This window comes from Plectropomus leopardus, chromosome 14 (genome assembly GCF_026936395.1).
Source record: "Plectropomus leopardus strain MGB_pleo_1.0 chromosome 14, ASM2693639v1, whole genome shotgun sequence".
Lineage (NCBI taxonomy): Eukaryota > Metazoa > Chordata > Actinopteri > Perciformes > Serranidae > Plectropomus > Plectropomus leopardus.
Window position 1 is genome coordinate 19091500 of NC_142189.1, and position 19333 is coordinate 19110832.

Consider the following 19333-nt stretch of genomic DNA (forward strand, 5'->3'; position numbering starts at 1 on the left):
CTACTGCAGCCTCAATGGATTCAATTATTATTCAGAACACATTTCTTTAGAGAACACAAAGGGACTCCGTGCACGAAGAGAAATGAACTCCTACAATTGGTTAGACGTTCGCTAATTCATACAGAAAACCATGTCAAATTGGAAATTGCTCAGGAGTCCTTAGCTGGGAGCAGTGTATGCATGAACATGTGAGTTTGGTGCAACACAAGAGCAAGAACAGGAGACACTGATTTGAAACAAGAGATTTATTTCTGTTGCTTTTTTCGTACAGAAATAAAAAGACAAATAAATGACTTTCACACACATTACAGCCTTTAAAACAGCAGTGGGACAACATTGAATACAGCATTCAAAATGTCAAGTCTTTTTAAATTTGTTGCACTTTAAAGTCACATTAATCAAAGAAGATTCCCTTACAGATGTTAATGAAAAAAAAAGAAAAAAGACCTAGATTGGTTTTAAAATTATACCAGACGAGATTTAACAGTTTACTTGTTGCACAACAAAGATAAGGAAAAGAACAGTGTGTCACTTGATTGTGATCACAAAGAATATAAGACGATGTTTAAAATAAGACGACGCAGAAACTGCGGGCGGTCTTCATCAGGCCTCACGCAATAGTCTGAATTTCTCTTTTCCATTTCAAAGTAAGATATGCGACTCTTCCGGCTTGCCGCCTGAAACAGGCTGGATGAGTCTGAGAGATAACTACAGGTTTTTGTAGTTTCAGCAAAACAGGAAGTGAAGATCTCTGCTTCGGGGGGAGGTGAACGTGTGCTACAGTGGAATAATATTTAAGATAATAAAAAGATTATTTTCATTAGTTTTCATGACACTTTCCAGCATCTTACTGTAAAAATAAGCATAAAAATAAAATCTGAGTGTACCCTGTAGGTTTAGATGCATATATTGCTATAGCAAGACACGTTACTTTATCAAGTAACGTTAAAGTCGTCAGAGTTCTGTCACTTATAGTACATATAAAAATGATTTAAGCGCACTCCTTCACTGATAAAGGAGTACTCTTCATGTTAAATATAGCTCAGGTGAATTTCACCCTTAATCCCTGACTGGACATTCGCATTCAAGATGATAATATGTTTCCTTATACATATACCAATGTGCAACCATCAAACACATACATACATCTAGTGTTGCTTTTTTTGGCCAGCGTGCACTCTGAGCAGTGCTTACGTTGTGCTATAAATGTGTTGGAGGGAAACATTGGAAGCAGTAACTGTTTTTAAAAGTCTGCAAATCTGAGCATTCAAAGTGAGAGCAGCTCTGTCACATTCAGCAGGACGGTTGACTGCGTGCGGAGGACGGCTTGGGAGGAACTGGATGCAAACAGACGACAGTTTCCTGTTGGTTGAGGTAACGTCAGCTCACAGTCCTGTCGGGGGGGCTGTGAACTCGATTACTCCGCTCTGCCACAGAGACAAAAACAGACAGGATCAACAGGGAGCACTGGGGAGGTGAGAGGTGTTTCAGTGTTCTTTACTAACGGTGTGCACACACAGAAAAGCACAAACACTGGTCAGTCCAGTGTAAAGCAGGCTGCACAGGTTTCACAGGCGCTGGTGGGCAGGTGATCAGGATGTAGCTTTGATGAAAAGCAGAGAAGTCTGAGGCATGCTGAGCTTTAAATTAAAACGTAATGGTTGCTTCTCAGAACAATGGCTGCAACTAACAACTACTCTCATTATCAATTAATCTGTTAATTTGTTTGCTGCTGTTTTTTTTTTTCAATTTATAGAGTCAAAGATTAACCAATTAAGTAAGAAATTAAGTGGGTCTAGTGTGAAGGATTTAGTGGCATCTAATAGTGAGGTTGCAGAACTGAAATGTCTCCTGTGTGCCAAGCATGTAGGAGAATTATGCTTGCTGATACACAAATGCACAAATGCGAACGAACCTCTCCAGAGCCAGTGTTTGGTTTGTCTGTTCTGGGCATGGATGTATGAAGAAAACGGGATACAGCATTCATTCCTGTGAGAGTTGCTCAGCAGTGCATGAAGCCAAAATGGTTCAATTGCCACATCTAAAATCACCAGGATGAATCAGGGATGATGGGAACATCTCCTGCACTGTGTGGCCCATAGAGCACGCGCACTAGAGACTGATGCCAACCAAGCACTGCAGAGTGCGGACGAGCAATTGACTTTCACCTGCTACACGCCCGCTAACTTGAATAGAGATTCAGTGATTTAACTGTTCAGCTCTTCTAGACTTTCAAAATGTTAACGGACTGAATAGATTAAATCCTGATATGAATGATGAAAAGAGTCAATTCATGGGCTTTGTGACTTTCAAAAAAATGTATCCACTGATTTAATGACGTGCAATTACAGTTTGGCCAATTTTTGTAGTGGTCAAACTAATCAGGGGGCTGGTTCTGGGCTGCTGTAGAATCGACATGGTGGACTCCATGGAAGAGGAATCACTTCATTTGTAGATATAAACAGCTCATTCTAAGCTAACAAAAACAACAACACTTATTTTCAGATAATTTTACACTAAACATACTTATTACTTATATTATACACCATTTCTGCCAACAGATGCCCCTAAATCCTACATACGTAACCTTTAAACATCATAAAATAGAGAAAAATGCCAGCATTTCTCATTGAATTACAATGCTATAAAACAGAGGGGAAATAAAAGAAATACTCACATATAAGAAGCTGGAACCTGTAAATGTTTGACATTTTTGCTTTGAGAAATGATCAAAATTGTTTCTGTTTGATTTTCAGTCAATCAAGTAATTGATTAATTGCTTTTTTAATTTTTTTCAATAACAATTAGCAGTTTTTTCTCTTACTCATCTTTTTAAATCTCTTTTGATGCATTTCACTGTGTACTGTGTGTGTTATTTAAAATATAATGTGCACATGGGCCCATGGGGCAAAAGAACCCTTGTTTTGAAACCCAGCAGGGACAACTGAGCTGTCTCTGTGTGGACTTTGATGTTTTCTCTGTCTGCAGGGGTTTCCTGTGGATGCCAGGTGAATTGGCAGCTCTAAGCAGCCTGTAGGTGTGAATGTGTTTGTTGTGTATACATGCGTGTTTCAGTCCTGTGATAGACTGTGACCTATCCACGGGTGCAGCCTGCCTCTTGTACAATGCATGCTGGGACACACAAGCTAGAACCATGAGCGGGATAAGCTGTTTATATCATGGATGGGCGGATAATAGGCGCAAGGGCAAGTACACAAAGGAAAAAAAGGGGAGCCAAAGCAGTCATGCTAAAGGAGATCACATGCTCAAAGTGGGAAATGCACAAACTGGGAAACACATGCTCACCACATCTCATTTACCTCATCATCATCATCATCATCATCATCATATTCATCAAACTCATTAAATTCACCAAATACTGTCTGAAATTAAACAAAACAAACATAATTGAGAGGCAATTATAGACAGAGAATTATACCAAGAGTGTTTCACTAGCATGCATATTAAGATAAAACCATAGAAACAGAATAAGAACAGAACAGACAATCCTGTAACGGTACTGTAGCAGCTGAGAGGCAAAGAGAGACAACAGGGATAAACGGCGAGCAGCTCCGCTTATTTTCACATCAAACTCAGTGAAATAAAGGTTTGAATCACAACAATTAGGTGAGTTTGATTTATGTGTATTTTACAGTGAGTTAGCTAGGCAAATGAATTAACTTGGGTTGGTGTAAAGCTGTTTTTTTCTGCTCAATAAGGAAAATAGGTGTGGGAATGGGCCAACATGGCATTCTAAAACTGTTAAGTGATGCACACACACTGATGTGTGTGTGTGTTGTCAACCATAACTAACAACAACTGCGATTTTCTGTGTTTTAACTAGTCAAATGACCATGGCAATCAGTTCAGTGTCCTTTCCTTTCATTCTGTTTCTATGATCAAAGCTGTGGGTGTCTGAAAGAAATAGGAATTCTAAGCAGCTAGAATGGAAAACAGAGGTTACCTTGGCTTTTTTGCTCATGAGTTGGACTAAATATGCCACCACTTCCTTTTTGCCAACAGCTTGGGCCTGCATCACATGAAGGATGAAGAAAGAATGAATAAAACAGGGTTTCACTTTATTAACTTTGTTACTAAACATGGAATATGTGGCTCTGGACCCACCACTCGAATGGCCGTCTGTCCATCATAGCCTGGTTTATTCAGATCAGCTCCAGCAAGGCTCCAGATTTCCAGGCCCTCCAGGTCACCGCTGACTGCCAGGCTGACTCACAGGAGAATATGACAGAGTTATTAAGACAAAAAGCTCTGTTTCACAAATTCACTTTTATTCAAACAGCCACTGGGTCAAGGACAAGTTGTCATGTAAACAGACTTTTCTGAAACTGTGCCAGCACAAAGAAAGAAATCGATAATGTTGAACCTCGTGACTCAGATTTTTTTTCTTTTATCTTAGCTGTGACACAAGCCGTGCTCGTCGTAACTTACAAGAGGCGTGTTTCTGAAACTCTTAATTAGAACAATCTCGACAAAACCTGTCGGGCGTCTAAGGGAGATAAATAACAGAAGCCAGCCGGTGTGTGGTACACTTGCCGACACTAGAGACACAGAACAAATCTGCAGCTATGCTGCCGGGGAGCATTCCAACAGTGTGTGTAAGAGTGGGACGACTGGTTGAACCTGTGTCAGCTATGTAGGATGGGTCACTGTGATGGTGGCTGAGCAACCGAGAAATCTGTGACTGTACAGTATATGTGTGCAATTGTTTGATGACATATTTTTTGCATGCGTCTCACCTGCACAGCTCTGTTCCTGCTTCCTCCAACTCGTCTCTGGAGAAATGGGCTCCGGTCTTTCTCAGCAGCTTCACAACCTCCTTGTGCCTGAGTTAGTTAGAGGACATGCAACAGAGCTACATCCTTATTATTACTGTTTATTTTTAGCATATCATTCAATTAAGCTAATTGGATTTATTTCTCTCTAAAACTTTGGAAAAGGGCAGTGAGCCAATTGAGAGGAAATTACCCTAAAATTAGGTAGAAATTAGTAAAAGAAAAAATAAGGATAAATAAATTCAAGAAAATTACCACAAAATTAGCAGCCAACAAAAAAAAAACAAAAAGAAAAAAATCAAAAACAAACAAGGAAAGGACTTGAAAAGGGCACTCAATAATAGTAATAATAACAATAACAATAACAATAATAATAATAATAATAATTCTGGAGCATATTTTTCAATATATCATTATGATAATTATCTATAAAGTTTTCTGGACATTTTCCCTAGCTTACTTCTTATCATTTTCAAAATCTTGTAATCTTTTTGCATATTGATCTCGCCGAATTTGAAAAACTTTTTGAATTAAATACACCAAGCTCTATGATTTGCTTTGTTCTGGTTTCAGCCATGCCACAAAATCTGCATAAAGTGGTCAATTTTCATTGAATTTGAACGTCACCATGTCATCCAGGGTGCAGTAACACCTAGCTAGCAGATATTGGATCCTCTGCTCTAAGCATCCCAGCTGAAGTAACTAAAAGCTACTTGAGTAAAAGTACAGATGTCTTACCAGAAAATGACTTTGGTAAAAGTTAAAATCACCTGTTAGAATATTACTTGACTAAAAGTCTTAAAGTATCTGATATTTACTGTACTTAATTATCAAAAGTAATTTCATAGTAATTATATTAAATGTTAAATATTAAATGTAATTATGTATTGAAAGTAAAAGAACAAGCAAATGCTGACCATGAAAAAGCAAGGGGTCAGAATTTGGAGGATTATTTAGTCAAGGTCATCCTGCTGAAGGCCACAAGACAACCTGTGTTGGTCTTGCAATTAAGTTGCTCTAAATACTTCGACCTCTTTAGATATATTGCCCTTTTCAGGTGCACCTTGGTAGAAAGTGAAGTTGAAACCCTCACCCTGCATCTACAGAAAAATACTTTTTGAGATACTGATTTCAGACATTTTAATACCAATTAACTTAACTTACCAACTTATTTTTAGCTTAATTAATTTAATGCTTTTAAAACTTTTTAGGACAACTTTATGTATTCAAACAGTTTAATGCCGGCTTTCATGTACAGTCGGTGTGTGACTGCAGTTTGGCATGTAAGAACAAGTTCCTTAACTCCTGTAAAGAAACACCCACGCAAGTCACCCACAATGACACCTGGTGACAGGAAACTTTCAATAAAACAAAAGGCCAAAAATGGTTCACCACTGAGCAGCTGACTTTATAAATAAGAGCTTAGCTTGCTATATAAAAAGGTAATTTACCGCAGAATCCAAACTGACACTTAATTGTTCAAAGGTATGTAAGGGCAGAGCCAAAGAAACTATTAAACAGGATTGAGCAGACTTCCTGTAGAGAGCAGAAAGCCAGTATCTCTCATCTGTGAAACTGGGCGCAGGTTGGTAGGACTGGTTCAGAAGACACTCCCCTGATTTGTTCCTTAGCACTTCTTTCTGCCACTCCTTATATGGGCATCCTACTGCAGTCATGAAAAGTCAAGTGACATTCAAAGTGCGTCAGGCATGCTGACCACCTGACTCAAAACTCCAGTTCTGTTAATGGCATTTCATGAAGTGCATTTAGGAGGGGCAAAGGCAGCAGAGGTGTGTAGCAGAGGACAACAGGTGTTTGCGCTCCATTGCATCCCTCCACCATTGCAAAGGAAACAGGTCCGTACTTGCAGTGCCAACCGTTAAAATAAGACAACCGCCATTTGGCACAGCTTCCACAAATACAACGTTTTCACCCTGAGGCTCAACATCGCACTTATGCTGAAACATTAAGCGTTCCCTTTTCCCTGATAGACATTTACAGCAATGTCAATGAATGACAAAAAAATTTTAAAAACAAGCTGTGGTAAAAATAAACACCATCTAAACTGTCAGATGACAATTAGCCTAATTAGTTTATAATTATTGCCTGGCCTCTTAACTCCATTACGAGTTGCTCCCCTGGTCTCAACCCCCCTCTGACAGCCGCTGCTCCCACCCTGTCATTTAGGCAGTGCCAGATTCCCTACCTTGCAGCAGCTCATTTAATGAAGTCCCCTCTATAGCAGCTATTAACAGCATATTTTCAGGAAACACTCGATGGCTGCTAATGGCCAAAGGGGGGATTTTAAATGTCGTGTTTGCAACTTCATAAATGGCGTTATTACTTCAACAGACAGATGAAAAACAAACACATCAGCCCCTATTGTTTAAAATGAGGCGAGTCTTACCTGAAGCGTACAGCGTTGTATAGGGGTGTGTCCCCATAGCGATCTTTAGCATAGACTGTAGCTCCATTACTCAGCAGGTACTGCACCAGTTTGAGGTGGCCCTCACAGGCGGCGACGTGTAGGGGCGTCCGTCCATCATAGTCACCCAGAGACAAGTTACCACCCTGTGCCAAACAATTTCTTTTACTAATTTTTTGCAGGACATTTCGTGTTGCTCATTTTGTTTTTTCCTGTGTTTTTGAGAGAGGATTCCAAATAATTCTCTGATGTCAATCCAGGTGTTAAATGGTTAACAAACTGTGCAATTTCTGTAGCCCTTTTTATTACTGTTCAGCAAGACATGAGGCAACAAACAAATAAATGAAGAGCAAGAGATTAAAATCAAACTGAAAAAGGGAATCCTGATGGAGAAGGTTTTTCACAAGCAGGGAGAAATGTATTACAAGATTGCTGTGGGTGTAAACACATTACATTTAGCAGCACATTTACACTCCAAATTTGTCCACGGGAACTGCAGGCTAATCTTAGCAGCAACTGCATACAAGTCGAGCCACGTACAAACATGTACACGTGACCGCTGGGTTGATTCTAGGCCTGCCTTACCAGTCTAGCCTCATGTTTTGTTGACCATGTGCCTGTTTGTTTCCCATGAACTCTCTAAGACGGAAATAGTGACCCTGGAAATTTGTTGGTGAACCGCCACTGTGAAAGGTTCACCTGGGTGTGTTGAGCCTACAAAACAAACACGACCGAGATAAGCCTGATGAAACGCTGCTCTGCAGGCATAAAAGTTTAGCATTTACCATTTCCTTTATGGCGTCGACGGCCTCTATGTCTCCGATTTTAGCAGCTGCACATGCCAGTGGGGGGGTCAGGGCATCACGGATGGCTTCCAGTTCCTGTAGACACCACAGACTTTGATTCAAACTAGAATTACCACCTTTCAATTGTATGCCTACTCACACCGGTCAAATTGCACTTAAAGTTTACATAAACGTCTGTAAAATAATGAATACTATCGCAACTATTTCTGGGACAATATATCATCCACCAAAAGTAGTTATCGTGACAAGCCTAGTCATAATACGAGTAAAATGTAAGGAAAAAAACAGTTTTGTTGGAAATCCTAACAGCTGTTTGTTTGCTGAGGTTATGGGTAGTCACATTATTTGTCTGTGTTTAGGCAGTGGCCTCACCTCCTTGCAACTGATGCTCAGAGACTTGGCGATGACTTGGATAAAACGGCTGTCGCTCAGACACAGCTTGGCTCCTGCCAAGTCTGCGCTCATCTCACCTCGGAGGTTCTGAGCCATCATCTGTACACACACAAACACATGAGCTTTACTTCTTTATCTTATGATTATTAATACCATCACCTATGTAGAGCTCCTGTTACTCTAAAAAAAATCTCTACAGAGAATTTTGCCTAAAAATGACATTACTTTTGTAGAGACTAGTAGAGACTAACCTTTTTCTTGGCATCAAGACCAATGTCTTTCTTGGCCAATATGTAGGACAGCTTTGACAGGGCAGCCTCTGGAGTCATGTCAGCACCAGCTATGAGCCCTGCATCCATCAACACCTGAGAGGGCAGCAGTATATATGATTGATTCTCTCAAGTGGACATTTTTTTCCATCTTAGTAATTCACAAAATGTAGTTCAAATTGGTTAGGTCTGACAAGTAGGTGACATGGCGTGCCTTGCCAGTGGCGTAAGACGCAGACACTGTCCCCCTCAGACACTGGGTGCAGTTGATGATGATGACGCCAGAGTCGGTGGCCTTCTTCAGCTCCTCCAACAGGTCAGAACGGTTGTCCGGGGCATTTCCGCTGCCATAGGTCTCAAGGACTACACCCTCCATGGGTGGCTGCAGAAAGGCCCTCACCTGGATGCAAACACACCAAGGATTCACATTACAAAGCCAAAGATTTACAGCCAGCTGAGCTAGCTTCTCAGCTGTGTGGAATTAAATTGTGGAATTAGTATTCCATGTTATTTTTCCTGCAGCACCCTTTCACTCCAATGCATGAGACCATCCACTCTCCTAAAAGCCCATCTGGTGCCATCTATGCAACCAGTATCTCAGTCACTGGTTGGCTGGCACCAGGAGGCCCTATACCACATCATTAGCCATGGCATATGACTAGAATGGCAGATGACTGAAATGGCAGGGAGGAGAGCAATTAATCTGAAGGTGTTAGCAAGCATAAAGTCACTTGGCAAGACCAAAGCAGTTACCATAAAATGTGAGAAGAAGGTGACATTAAAAGTGCCAGGTTCGGTCAGTATTTTTTGATGTGATAAGCAGTTTGACAAGAAATGTTTGGACGCAGATTACCAATGAAGCCCTCATACAGCAGAGACAGTGGGCACACGAGAGCCTGGTGCCTAATCAAAACAGTGCCTCGTAAAAGGCAGTTAAAAGGCTGTAAGGAAGTCTTGATAGCCGAGCTGGGCAGTGGGAGCAGATTGAGACAGTAAAGTCACTCTCCCAGCAGTTTCTGCAGGGGGGAGGTGCAGCTAAATGTTACAGTATCTATGCCAGTCCTCCCTCTTTACAGGGTGATTGGTCATGGACCATAACTCCCTCACATCCTTCTCCATGCTGAGCTTTGATGGCAGTTTACATGACCGGGAAGGTAACGGAAGACGGGTAATAGCACGATTAAATTAAAGTTAACTATATTTTATTGCAGTTAGACAAAACAGCAGTTCTGCGCAGTCAGTTACCTTTGAAGAACATAACTGTAATTGCATTTTAAAACACTGAGAAGGAAAACTTGTGCACTATGCAGTTTACTCCTCTCATTATTCGCCAAAATATAATTTGGTTCTGTTTTTTTTATTGCGTAATTACCCATTAATAATTGAATGACATCAGATTTGATTGTTAGATAAAAAGAAATTTTGTGATTATGCAAATAATTACATTTAAAGCAGCTAATGAGTAATATGTAAAGTGATTGCTTTGTCTGGAGTGTAGCACAAACAGTCTGGACACATCAGTCAAGTCTGTGCAAGAAGCAATAAATCAAACTATGAACTGCTGAATAATTCCTCAAAGAGAAAAAAAAAACACCTATCAATTATTCTGTCGTGTGTCAGGTCAGCTAAGGACGACAAGTGACCTCTGGACATTAGGTGGCTGTGACAGAGTAAACATCTCTTTTCCAGTTCAGGGGCCGAGCCACTTACAGTAGCAGCAGTGATTCCTGGGAACAGCCTGAGCAGACCCACGTTCCTGTTCAGCTCTGTTCTGACTTGAAACTTCGCTGTGGTGTTTGCCCTCCACACTGTGTCCCAGTTGACTAAAAAAAAGGATAAGAGAAAACAGATTTAAAGTACCAAAAAATGGCATTTATTTTCCACATTAAGACTGACGTGTTACACCACCGGCTTACTTGTAATGTCCACTTCAGCAGTGGCCAGAGGAGGCAAATTTGGAGAGGCGAAGGCATTAAAACTGCCAGTATCCACCTTGGTCACACGATTCCCTCTGTAGAGTTTGTTGTAGAAATACAGGCACACCTGAATAAAGGCAAATATATATTTAATGCATAACATTAACTCTACATGAAAATCTGTAAAGAATTATTATTATTATTATTTTTAAATATGCCCATAGTAAAAACATAGGGCACTATCTTACATCCGGAGCAAAGTGGCACACAGTGCTGCCCTACTGTCATTCTTAGTTTCAGACCTATGCAGTTGTCATTTTCATGGTTAACCCCCACGTTGTGTAAGTAGCAAATGTGCATGTGCCCCTGTGCGCGTCAATGAGTGTGTAGGATTTAAAATGAAGTGTGGTCAGGTGCATTGTTGGTGTTTTGCTATTTTGAAGCAGCAGAAAATGATTGCATCATTGACCAAATAATACCTGGTCTAAAGTCAATAGCACATATTTTCCTGCTATTTAAAGGGCCCATTATTCTGATAGTAAAAAGCGCCTACCAAGGCAAGTTCATACTGCATGTACACTCTGCTTGTTACACAGAAAGGGACAGGCGGATGGGTTGCAAGGGGGTGAAATATTACATAAATAATGAAGAAAATATTAATTGCCTTCTCTAAAATGTGAACATAGCAGAGGGCAGAGCTGCTGCCCCATGAAGAGTAAAGCTTTGCACATTCACGCACAAGGAGCAACGTGACTTCAAGTTTAGTTCTGTTTCCTCTGTTAAGTTTAAAACCAGTTTTTAGTTTTACTGCTGAAATGCCCCATGATATTTGCTGCAGTGACATTATTGCCATTACTCCATTCCTCTCAGTAGAAAACAACTCATATTTCTTATTTGCAAATGAAATTGAAATTCATATTACGACCAAAACACACCTATGATTAAGGGACTAAATCAAACCACTTTGCCACTTGCACCTTACACTGCACCCAGATTAAACAGTGTTCAACTGGCAAAAGAGAAGTTGGACACACCCAAAATGCACTTGCTTTATGCACTTAAACTTACTGCACCTCGGTCTTACATAGCTAGACTAATAACACTTTTCATTGTGCTTCCTTTTCTAGCAATTGCTGTTCAGTACTGTGAAACATCGTCATTCTCATCCGACAAGTTATTTAGGAGAGCTTTTATTAGCTTTTGCATGACATCAGTGCTTTCTAGCTGCCAAATTAATTGTCTCTGATAATCTCATACTGTGTAGGTGAGAAGCATTTATGTCGCATCTCAACTTCCTTACCTCAGGAATGACAAACTGGCCAGCAATCAGCAGCGCCCCCAGCAGGTTGTCTCTGCCGTCATTCCTCATCTCATAAATCGGCACCTGAAGACAGGACATGTCTTGTCTTCAAAGGGCAGCAAATACTTTAAGTGCAGCAGAAACATTTTGTCTTTTTGTATGTGAGATCCTCAAGGACAGCAGCTCTTACCTGTGATCCAGTGAGAATGATTGGTTTGCCCAAATGTTCGCACATGAAGGACAGGGCAGAGGCTGTGTACGCCATGGTGTCTGTGCCATGGAGGATCACAAAGCCATCATAGTTTTCATAGTTTTTCTAGACAAGAAAAAACGATAACATTACATACATCACTTAAGATGGCAGCATAGATAGAATTATCATTTTTATACCATGTTACATGCTTTATGTTAAGAGCAATATGGATAGAGGATTCCCTAACATTCCTGACGATTCTTTTATTTCATTTGATCTTATTTTGTTGTATTACTTTGTTTGTTATATTACTTCACTATTCTATTTTTAAATTATTTTTTCTATTTTCTTATGTTTTTTTATTTAATATAATCATTAATATCTTTAATCTAATCAATTATTTATGTATTTCAGTTCATTTATTTTATAATTTATTTGTTATTATTATGATTATTATTGTTTTGTCATTGATTTTCTTTGTCTGTGGGCATGTGTGACTGTGTAAGGGGATATATAGCTGTACACTGATGTACATGTATACATTTTAAATTTCAATAAAACTATTGTTTAAAAAAACATGGATATCGGATTGATTAATGCCTTGGTTTTTATACGCGGAAATTACAGTGAAATGGATTCAGCAGCAGGTACCTCAATATCCTTTCCAATCCGACCCCAGTCATCTGTGGTCATATTGGAAGAGTCCAGCAAAGGGCTGTACTCCAACACATTGTAGACAATCCTCTTATTGTCTTTACTTAGCCTGGAAGAGAGAGAAGTGTATCCATGAGTTTCTGCTGTAACACAAACTCAATCATACATACAAAAAACAAAACAAGACAAACAGCCATAGAATATCAGCGGTCTTTGCAAGCCAAGAATCACTCCAAAACACATAAAGGACACTTGGTTAAACACATGATTATTATCTTCACTGTGACAAATTGTTATTTGTCTTGATTGTGCTCTTTTAACAAAGTTGGATGAAGTTCTGCTTAAATTTGAAAAGTGAGTTAAAGAAGGATCGGGGAACGCTAAAAACCAAGCAGACTTTATGAAGCGAGACAAAGTCTATTTAGCCGGGCCTTCTGTCTCAGCAGCAGGGTGCCAAAACCTGTTTCAGACACATAGAGGGAGAATTTTGAAAGTGTAAAAGAGAGGGGCATAGTTGGCATACTCTTAAAGAGCACAACACTTTGAAATGTGCTTTTTCTCTTTCCACAGTAAAAATGTAATGTTCTGTGGAGCTTTACCACTGTGTATGGTAAATACAGGCAAAGCTGAGGGGACTGATTTGAAATATCTCGAGAGTTGTTTGGTGAGTTGTGTCAGGTTAGGGCAAAAGTCCGTGTTTCTTTTTCACTCCAATTACAAGGAAGGAAGCCTTGCATGTATACATATTTATGTCGCCTCTAAGTGGAGTTTAACTCCGCCGTCCCATGGCCCCACCTGCGACACTCCGTATAAAAAAGCATGACGGGCTCAACAGCCATGGAAAGATTTTCTTTTTAATCTCCCTTTTAAAGAAATGGGGTGGGACATCCCCCACATTACCATAGGGCAGCCTTCTAACATGAAGATAGGAGCTGAATGGAACAGCAGGGGGACGAACAAGCGAGCCCCAGTTCACCCAACCGGGGGTCCTACAGACACTCCTCTAATTAGCCTTAAGTCCACACACGACCCTGGAACATATGTTGTTGATAATCTGGAAGCCAAAGTGCCACAAGAAAAACACTATTCAAATCACCAATTATTCATCTAACTGGGAGTGTACCCTAAGGTGCAGCAAAGCTACACGCATTAGCATACCAGTGCTAAGATGCCTCATAGCTTAAGAATAATGAATGTCTCTGTGTGTATGTGTGTGTGTGCGTGATTGGGGACTCATGAAGTGGGAGAAGAGGGTTGGAGGTGGGGGGCAAACGGCCTTGTGGCGTTGCCTCTCCACATCACATGAATAAAGCTTTTCAATAAATCAATAAACTAAATAAATTCCCTCCCTCAACACAGGCCGGGCAACTGCATACGATCGACAGTATTAGACTTGCATATGAGCCTACTTCAGCTGATATTAACACTATGCCAACTCAAGGATGAGCAAATATTAAAAAGTAAATCCTGCTCTCACCAAAATAATTTAATAAAAACATGCTCATAAATTCACATTACATATATATATATATATATATATATATATATATATATATATATATATATATATATATATATATATATATATATATACACATTAATAACTATGTATATTACTGAAAGTAATAATTGTATTTTTGTTTCCTTAGGATGAGAGGTATATATCTACATACAAAGCAGGTTTTCTTCAAAAGAGTTTGCCATGTTGTTCTACAGTAGCCCAGAATGGACAAATGAAACACTGGCTGTAGATAAGGCCTATGGTATTTTTGACATCGTAGTTTTCCTGCATTAGACACGTCCAAGGTCCAGTCCGGGGGCCAATCTTGGCACTTGGACAAATTCTAACCTGCCTGCGGTTTGTCTTTCAAAATATACAAATATACTATATGTGATCTGCCACACAATATTGGATAATTGAACAAGATCGCTTTGCATTTTTTCTGTTCACCTCACGGTGGAAGAACTATCATAGTTTGGTGACATACACCAAGTAGGAACTATGCAAGCCAAAGTGTGGAATCAGTCTGAGGTTGAAGGTGGTAAAACTCAACAGTCCTACTAATATTATTCCCTAAGCCTTACAAACAGATGACCTCACAGTTTCACCAGTCTAGCACAACCTGATGTATGGATACCTTATCTTTTACCATACATCCCACTGCCGCTCAGCCAATTTTCATGGTGGCAGACGACATGAAGGGGTTATGGAAATGAGTGAGTAAGGGCATTCTCTGGAAGAGACGCCCCCACTGTCACTGACAATTAAGACAATTAAGAGCCCGTTGATCGACTGGGGGAGGCCCATCACGAGGGGCTTTGCTCTTACTGCTCCACAGCACATGCACCACTCATTAAGACAACATGAATTAAACAAACAGCCATAGAGTAGATTAGACTTGCTTTTCCCAGCATGCCAACAGCAGCTTTGCACATACTAAACCTCAAAAATCTCAGCCGGGCCACTCCTCTGCTACACACTGAGGCAGCTGGCTTGTCGGTGACAGAGGTGACATTAGCGAGTGCAGGGTAAGAGATGCAAAAATACTTCAGGCATCACACAGCTCCCTGCTCCTGTGTCCTTCCTGGTATTTACTCCTATTGCCAAAGGCCACGTCGGCATGCATTTCCTGTCAGGCAAGCACACCCTAGGACAGCAGAGGTATCAAACCACTCTTAGGCACAGTGCAGTCACACTCAATGCTACCAGTACTACAGCACCCGTGAAATAGATGGGCAGAATGGGGCGTTGGCTTCCTGTTAAAGCAAGAAAAGCAGTTTAGTCATAAAATCCATTGAGGACAGCGAGTTGTTTCTATTCTGTCAATTCAGTGAAGACCCAAATACTAACTGTGCTTTTGAGTGTAAACTTATGGTCGTGTTTCTATGGTGCAGTGTTCATTATTTTCCCTATATTACATGTTTCATTTTCTTCACAGTTGTCTGACCATTCAGTAGAAACAATATGATTTAAGCTTGGTTTAGCCCTCTCGGGCTGTTACTTTACATCAGATGATGTGGAGTCTCTTTCTCACTAAGAAGACAGGTAGTCCTTTATGTGAAACGGATGTGATAGACTTTCTTATGTATTTAGGTGAAAGATATTATTTTATCAACTATGCATGTAATAATACAAGAATAAGGAAAATGAAAAACATACTGCGTAACAATCTTGAAGTTCAATATAAGTGATAAACATTTTGAATTTACAAATGACTGAATAAAGTTCTAGCTATGTGATGACTGAGCGGGAATAAATTGTGGGCTCACTTACGGCAGAACAAGGCTGTTCTCAGATCCATAGTACTCATATAGGCAGGTTTGCTGGGCATACAACTCATCGTGGAGGATGGGCAACTTGCGCAAGCCTTGCACAAAAGAATTGGCTTTTGGTGCAAGCACTGTGGGTGACAGACACAGAAAAAAACTTATCATTGTAATATTGCCAATCAGTAACACCTCAGATGGATAGTTCAGGGGATTTACAATGTTCTCAACACCAAACATCAGTCTCATACTGAACCCTAGTGGTAAATGTGGGAAATATAATTGTTGCACAAGCAGAAAAATCCCTTTCAGCTGTAATTCTTATACACACACTGAATTCATATCTTTTAGGTTAATGAAATAGGGACATTTCTAAAATGTGTAATAAAAGAGTGGAGAATTGTGAAATCAGTGGGAGCAACACAACTGCTGCTGGAGAGGAGCTGTTTATCTCGGCACTCTGAAATCTGCAGGAACAACAATTTAAATGATAGGTGACATGTGGCCCAGAGGACATCAAGAAAGCTACTGTCAGCAGTCAAGACAGGAAGACTTTAGTAAGAGTAAAAATAAAGGAGAAAATGACCATGCAGTTATAACCATGAAGCACACAAAGTATATACCTGAAGGTCCAAAATGGACTCATGTTTCAGTCACTGGGACATGCTGCTGGTTGGTGGTGGAATTTCTTAATGCCACAACAAGCAGCTGTCAAGATATTTCAGTCTGAACTGAATATTAAATTGGCTGACTGAATGACTCTGACTTAGAAAATGATAGTACCAGGCTCTCTAAACATGACAAATGTGAGACGCTATAATGTGTGTTCAATATTCATATCAATGGACCTTCATCCCACATTTACCCAACCCAGACCCCTGACCTCTAACCTCTAACCTAACTGATACAGGTTCAGGAGTTCTTTCCTGCCAACAACAACTCTGAACAACACATCACCTTTGTTTAACAGACAGATTATCCGTCTGGCTGTTATCTGGACCGACATTTGGCATTTTATCTGTATCTTATTTTATGATCGCTGATAAAAATTAATCAGTTAAAAAGTGCAAAGAAAGTGTCACCATGGAAGGAACTTTTACTTTGTAAAACCTCAGGAACCTTTTTTACATTGCTGGGAACTTGCTGTATATGATGCTGAGCATTTCAGTTTTGTCATTTAAACAAAGTTTTGTACTGGAGTTTGTTATATTCCAAATTCTAAATATGCCAAAATTCTAGATATGATATGATTAACGACCAATAGTACCAGTATCTGCCCTGAGAAACCAATATCAGTCAACCCCTTCCATCTATCTATCTATCTATCTATCTATCTATCTATCTATCTATACTCTTCTAAATACATTTACATATAATTCTCATGCTTTTTGTGAGGTAAGTAAATGGAAAGTTAGTAAAAGGATTACATTTCATACAGGAGGTGAAAAATTAATGTTTTTCTTTGGATGGAGAAGTGTTGTTCTAGGTTGTACCTGAAGCTGGTGGGACCTTTGAATGTTTTGCCCATACATCGGATGTTGGCCAATACCTCATGTAAACATCTAGTTATTCATTGAGAGAGCCTGTCATGTTGCTCCACTAACATTACATCATTAGAGGCAGCTGGTAGCGTTATTGCCTCCTCACAAACTCCTACATATTTCAGTTAGCTGTCTATAGTGCAGGTAGAGTCAAACTTCATTCAAACTAAATGAGCTGGCTCTGTCCTTCACTGAAACAATGATCCATTTCACATTTGGATTTCGGGGTTAAGTCGGACAGTTTGCTCAAGTTAACACATCAACGTAGTTTCAATTAGCATACAAACTGCTAACCTGGCCAACACAGCACATAGTTAAGCCGGATGCGGGACTATTTTAGGATGTATGCGCGTGCTGTCACGTAGGGCTTACTTGCATGCCTCATGCTCGCAGTAACACGAGAACAACACGCACCACATGTAGCCCGCTAACTATCTTCTGTGGCTCTAGTAAGCTGCCACACTGTAGTTGTTCCGCACGACAGAAATAAAAACACGGTGGGTTCATTTAGCTACCGTTGTCATGAAGCGTCATCCCGATGGTCCCTCCGGTGTTGATAACCAGCACTCGCGCCTCGGCGGCAGACGGTGAAGACACCGGCTCAATGCTCTCAACCGAGTTACAGCTCGATAACTTTCTCCTTCTGCACGGATGCAGCTGCGCATTTCTCGGAGGAGCGACATCATTCACTTCTACCAGATTTAGTGTCGGCTGCGATAAAGCCCGGGCGAGGGATGTGAGGTTGTTGAAGCTGGTGTCCGCCATGATGAGTTCCTCGAGTGGGCTGGTGCTGTCCCTTTAATAACGGCCGATGGAAGAGTTCAAAACACGGTGGTCTTCAAGTGCAGCTGAAGGCACGCTGCCACACAGTACCCTGTCTCCGGCCTGTCGTTCAGAAACGCTGCTTACATCTTTGTCATGTAAAGTGGTAAGCAGAAGGCGGCGCCATCATGTTAATTGTACTGTATCATTACCCGCGGTGCTTGACTCTTGCTTCGCTAGACTCCCTCTTTATGATTTTGCCCTTGACACGCCGATGGACAGCGCACACTCTGACGTCAGTGATGTGGGTGTGGCCTCAATTGAAACAAACTTAATGTAAGTCGTGATTTTATTATCGTTGATTTTGTGATTATTATGTTTTTATTATTGATACAAGTGACACACATTTTATTTAAGTTGGGGTTTTTTATTATCATTTTAATGAGAAAATTCTTTATCCGCAAAGAAAAATGTTTGGGTTCACACCCCTCTTTTTATCTTGAGCAACTCAACGCTTTCCTCTTTTGCAAATAACCAAAAAAAAGCAACAGATTTTCAGACAATTACAAAAATGATTTGGTGAAACCTCCTGATGTGATATGAATGAGTTATTTTTAATTTGCTTGCTTTAGTTTATTTCTTTATTATTTATTTATTTAAAAATGATTTTTATTGATTTATGTTTCGATATTATTTTTATTATGTATTATTTTTTGTTTATAATCTAAATTATTTGTGCTCTCGTGTATTTTTGTGGAAATTTATCTGCATTACTGTTTGGTTACAGTGTTACAATAAATTGAATCATACCTAAATTCTTCAATAAGGTAGTGTGATCTCATTGTAACCATTATATCTTACTTTACATTAATTACTTTTGTTTAGTGGTCAAAAGTAAACAAGTACAGCAACTAGGGATGTCCCGATCAAGCTTTTTTTGCCCCCGATCCCCATCCAATACTTGTATTTACCTGGATGATACAGCTGCACAATGCACACTTCAAGTACATTAAA

General features: G+C 40.0%; 1 protein-coding gene across 4 annotated transcripts; it reads right to left on the reverse strand.

The window, feature by feature from the left end:
* Window positions 1-230: 230 nt before the first annotated feature.
* aspg (asparaginase homolog (S. cerevisiae)) lies at window positions 231-18504 on the reverse strand. Of its 4 annotated transcripts, none has more exons than XM_088087473.1 (18): window positions 18073-18504; window positions 16024-16150; window positions 15471-15506; window positions 12747-12858; window positions 12093-12218; window positions 11903-11986; window positions 10603-10729; window positions 10397-10509; window positions 8901-9086; window positions 8669-8782; window positions 8397-8516; window positions 8004-8099; window positions 7201-7364; window positions 4758-4844; window positions 4126-4225; window positions 3965-4030; window positions 2678-2694; window positions 231-1427 (listed from the first exon to the last, which is right to left on the reverse strand). In XM_088087473.1, exons 1-18 carry the CDS (start codon window positions 18320-18322, stop codon window positions 1418-1420), a joined length of 1935 nt encoding a protein of 644 aa, XP_087943599.1. In that variant the 5' UTR covers window positions 18323-18504; the 3' UTR covers window positions 231-1417. The 4 variants fall into 4 exon arrangements, with proteins under 4 accessions (XP_087943599.1, XP_087943596.1, XP_087943597.1 ...); XM_088087470.1 differs by lacking the exon at window positions 2678-2694 and adding an exon at window positions 3321-3383; XM_088087471.1 differs by lacking the exons at window positions 2678-2694; window positions 15471-15506 and adding an exon at window positions 3321-3383.
* Window positions 18505-19333: the final 829 nt, after the last annotated feature.

What these genes read in the sequence shown, in the direction of transcription:
- aspg (XM_088087470.1), bottom strand. Translation starts at nt 18,322, where the DNA reads ATGGCGGACACCAGCTTCAACAACCTCACATCCCTCGCCCGGGCTTTA. An exon ending in TCTGCCCATCTATTTCACGG is followed by an intron (nt 12,859 to 15,470) that starts GTGCTGTAGTAC and finishes TCTCTCTTCCAG; the next exon opens with GCTAAGTAAAGACAATAAGA. An exon ending in CGTCTTACGCCACTGGCAAG is followed by an intron (nt 8,783 to 8,900) that starts GCACGCCATGTC and finishes CTGCCCTCTCAG; the next exon opens with GTGTTGATGGATGCAGGGCT.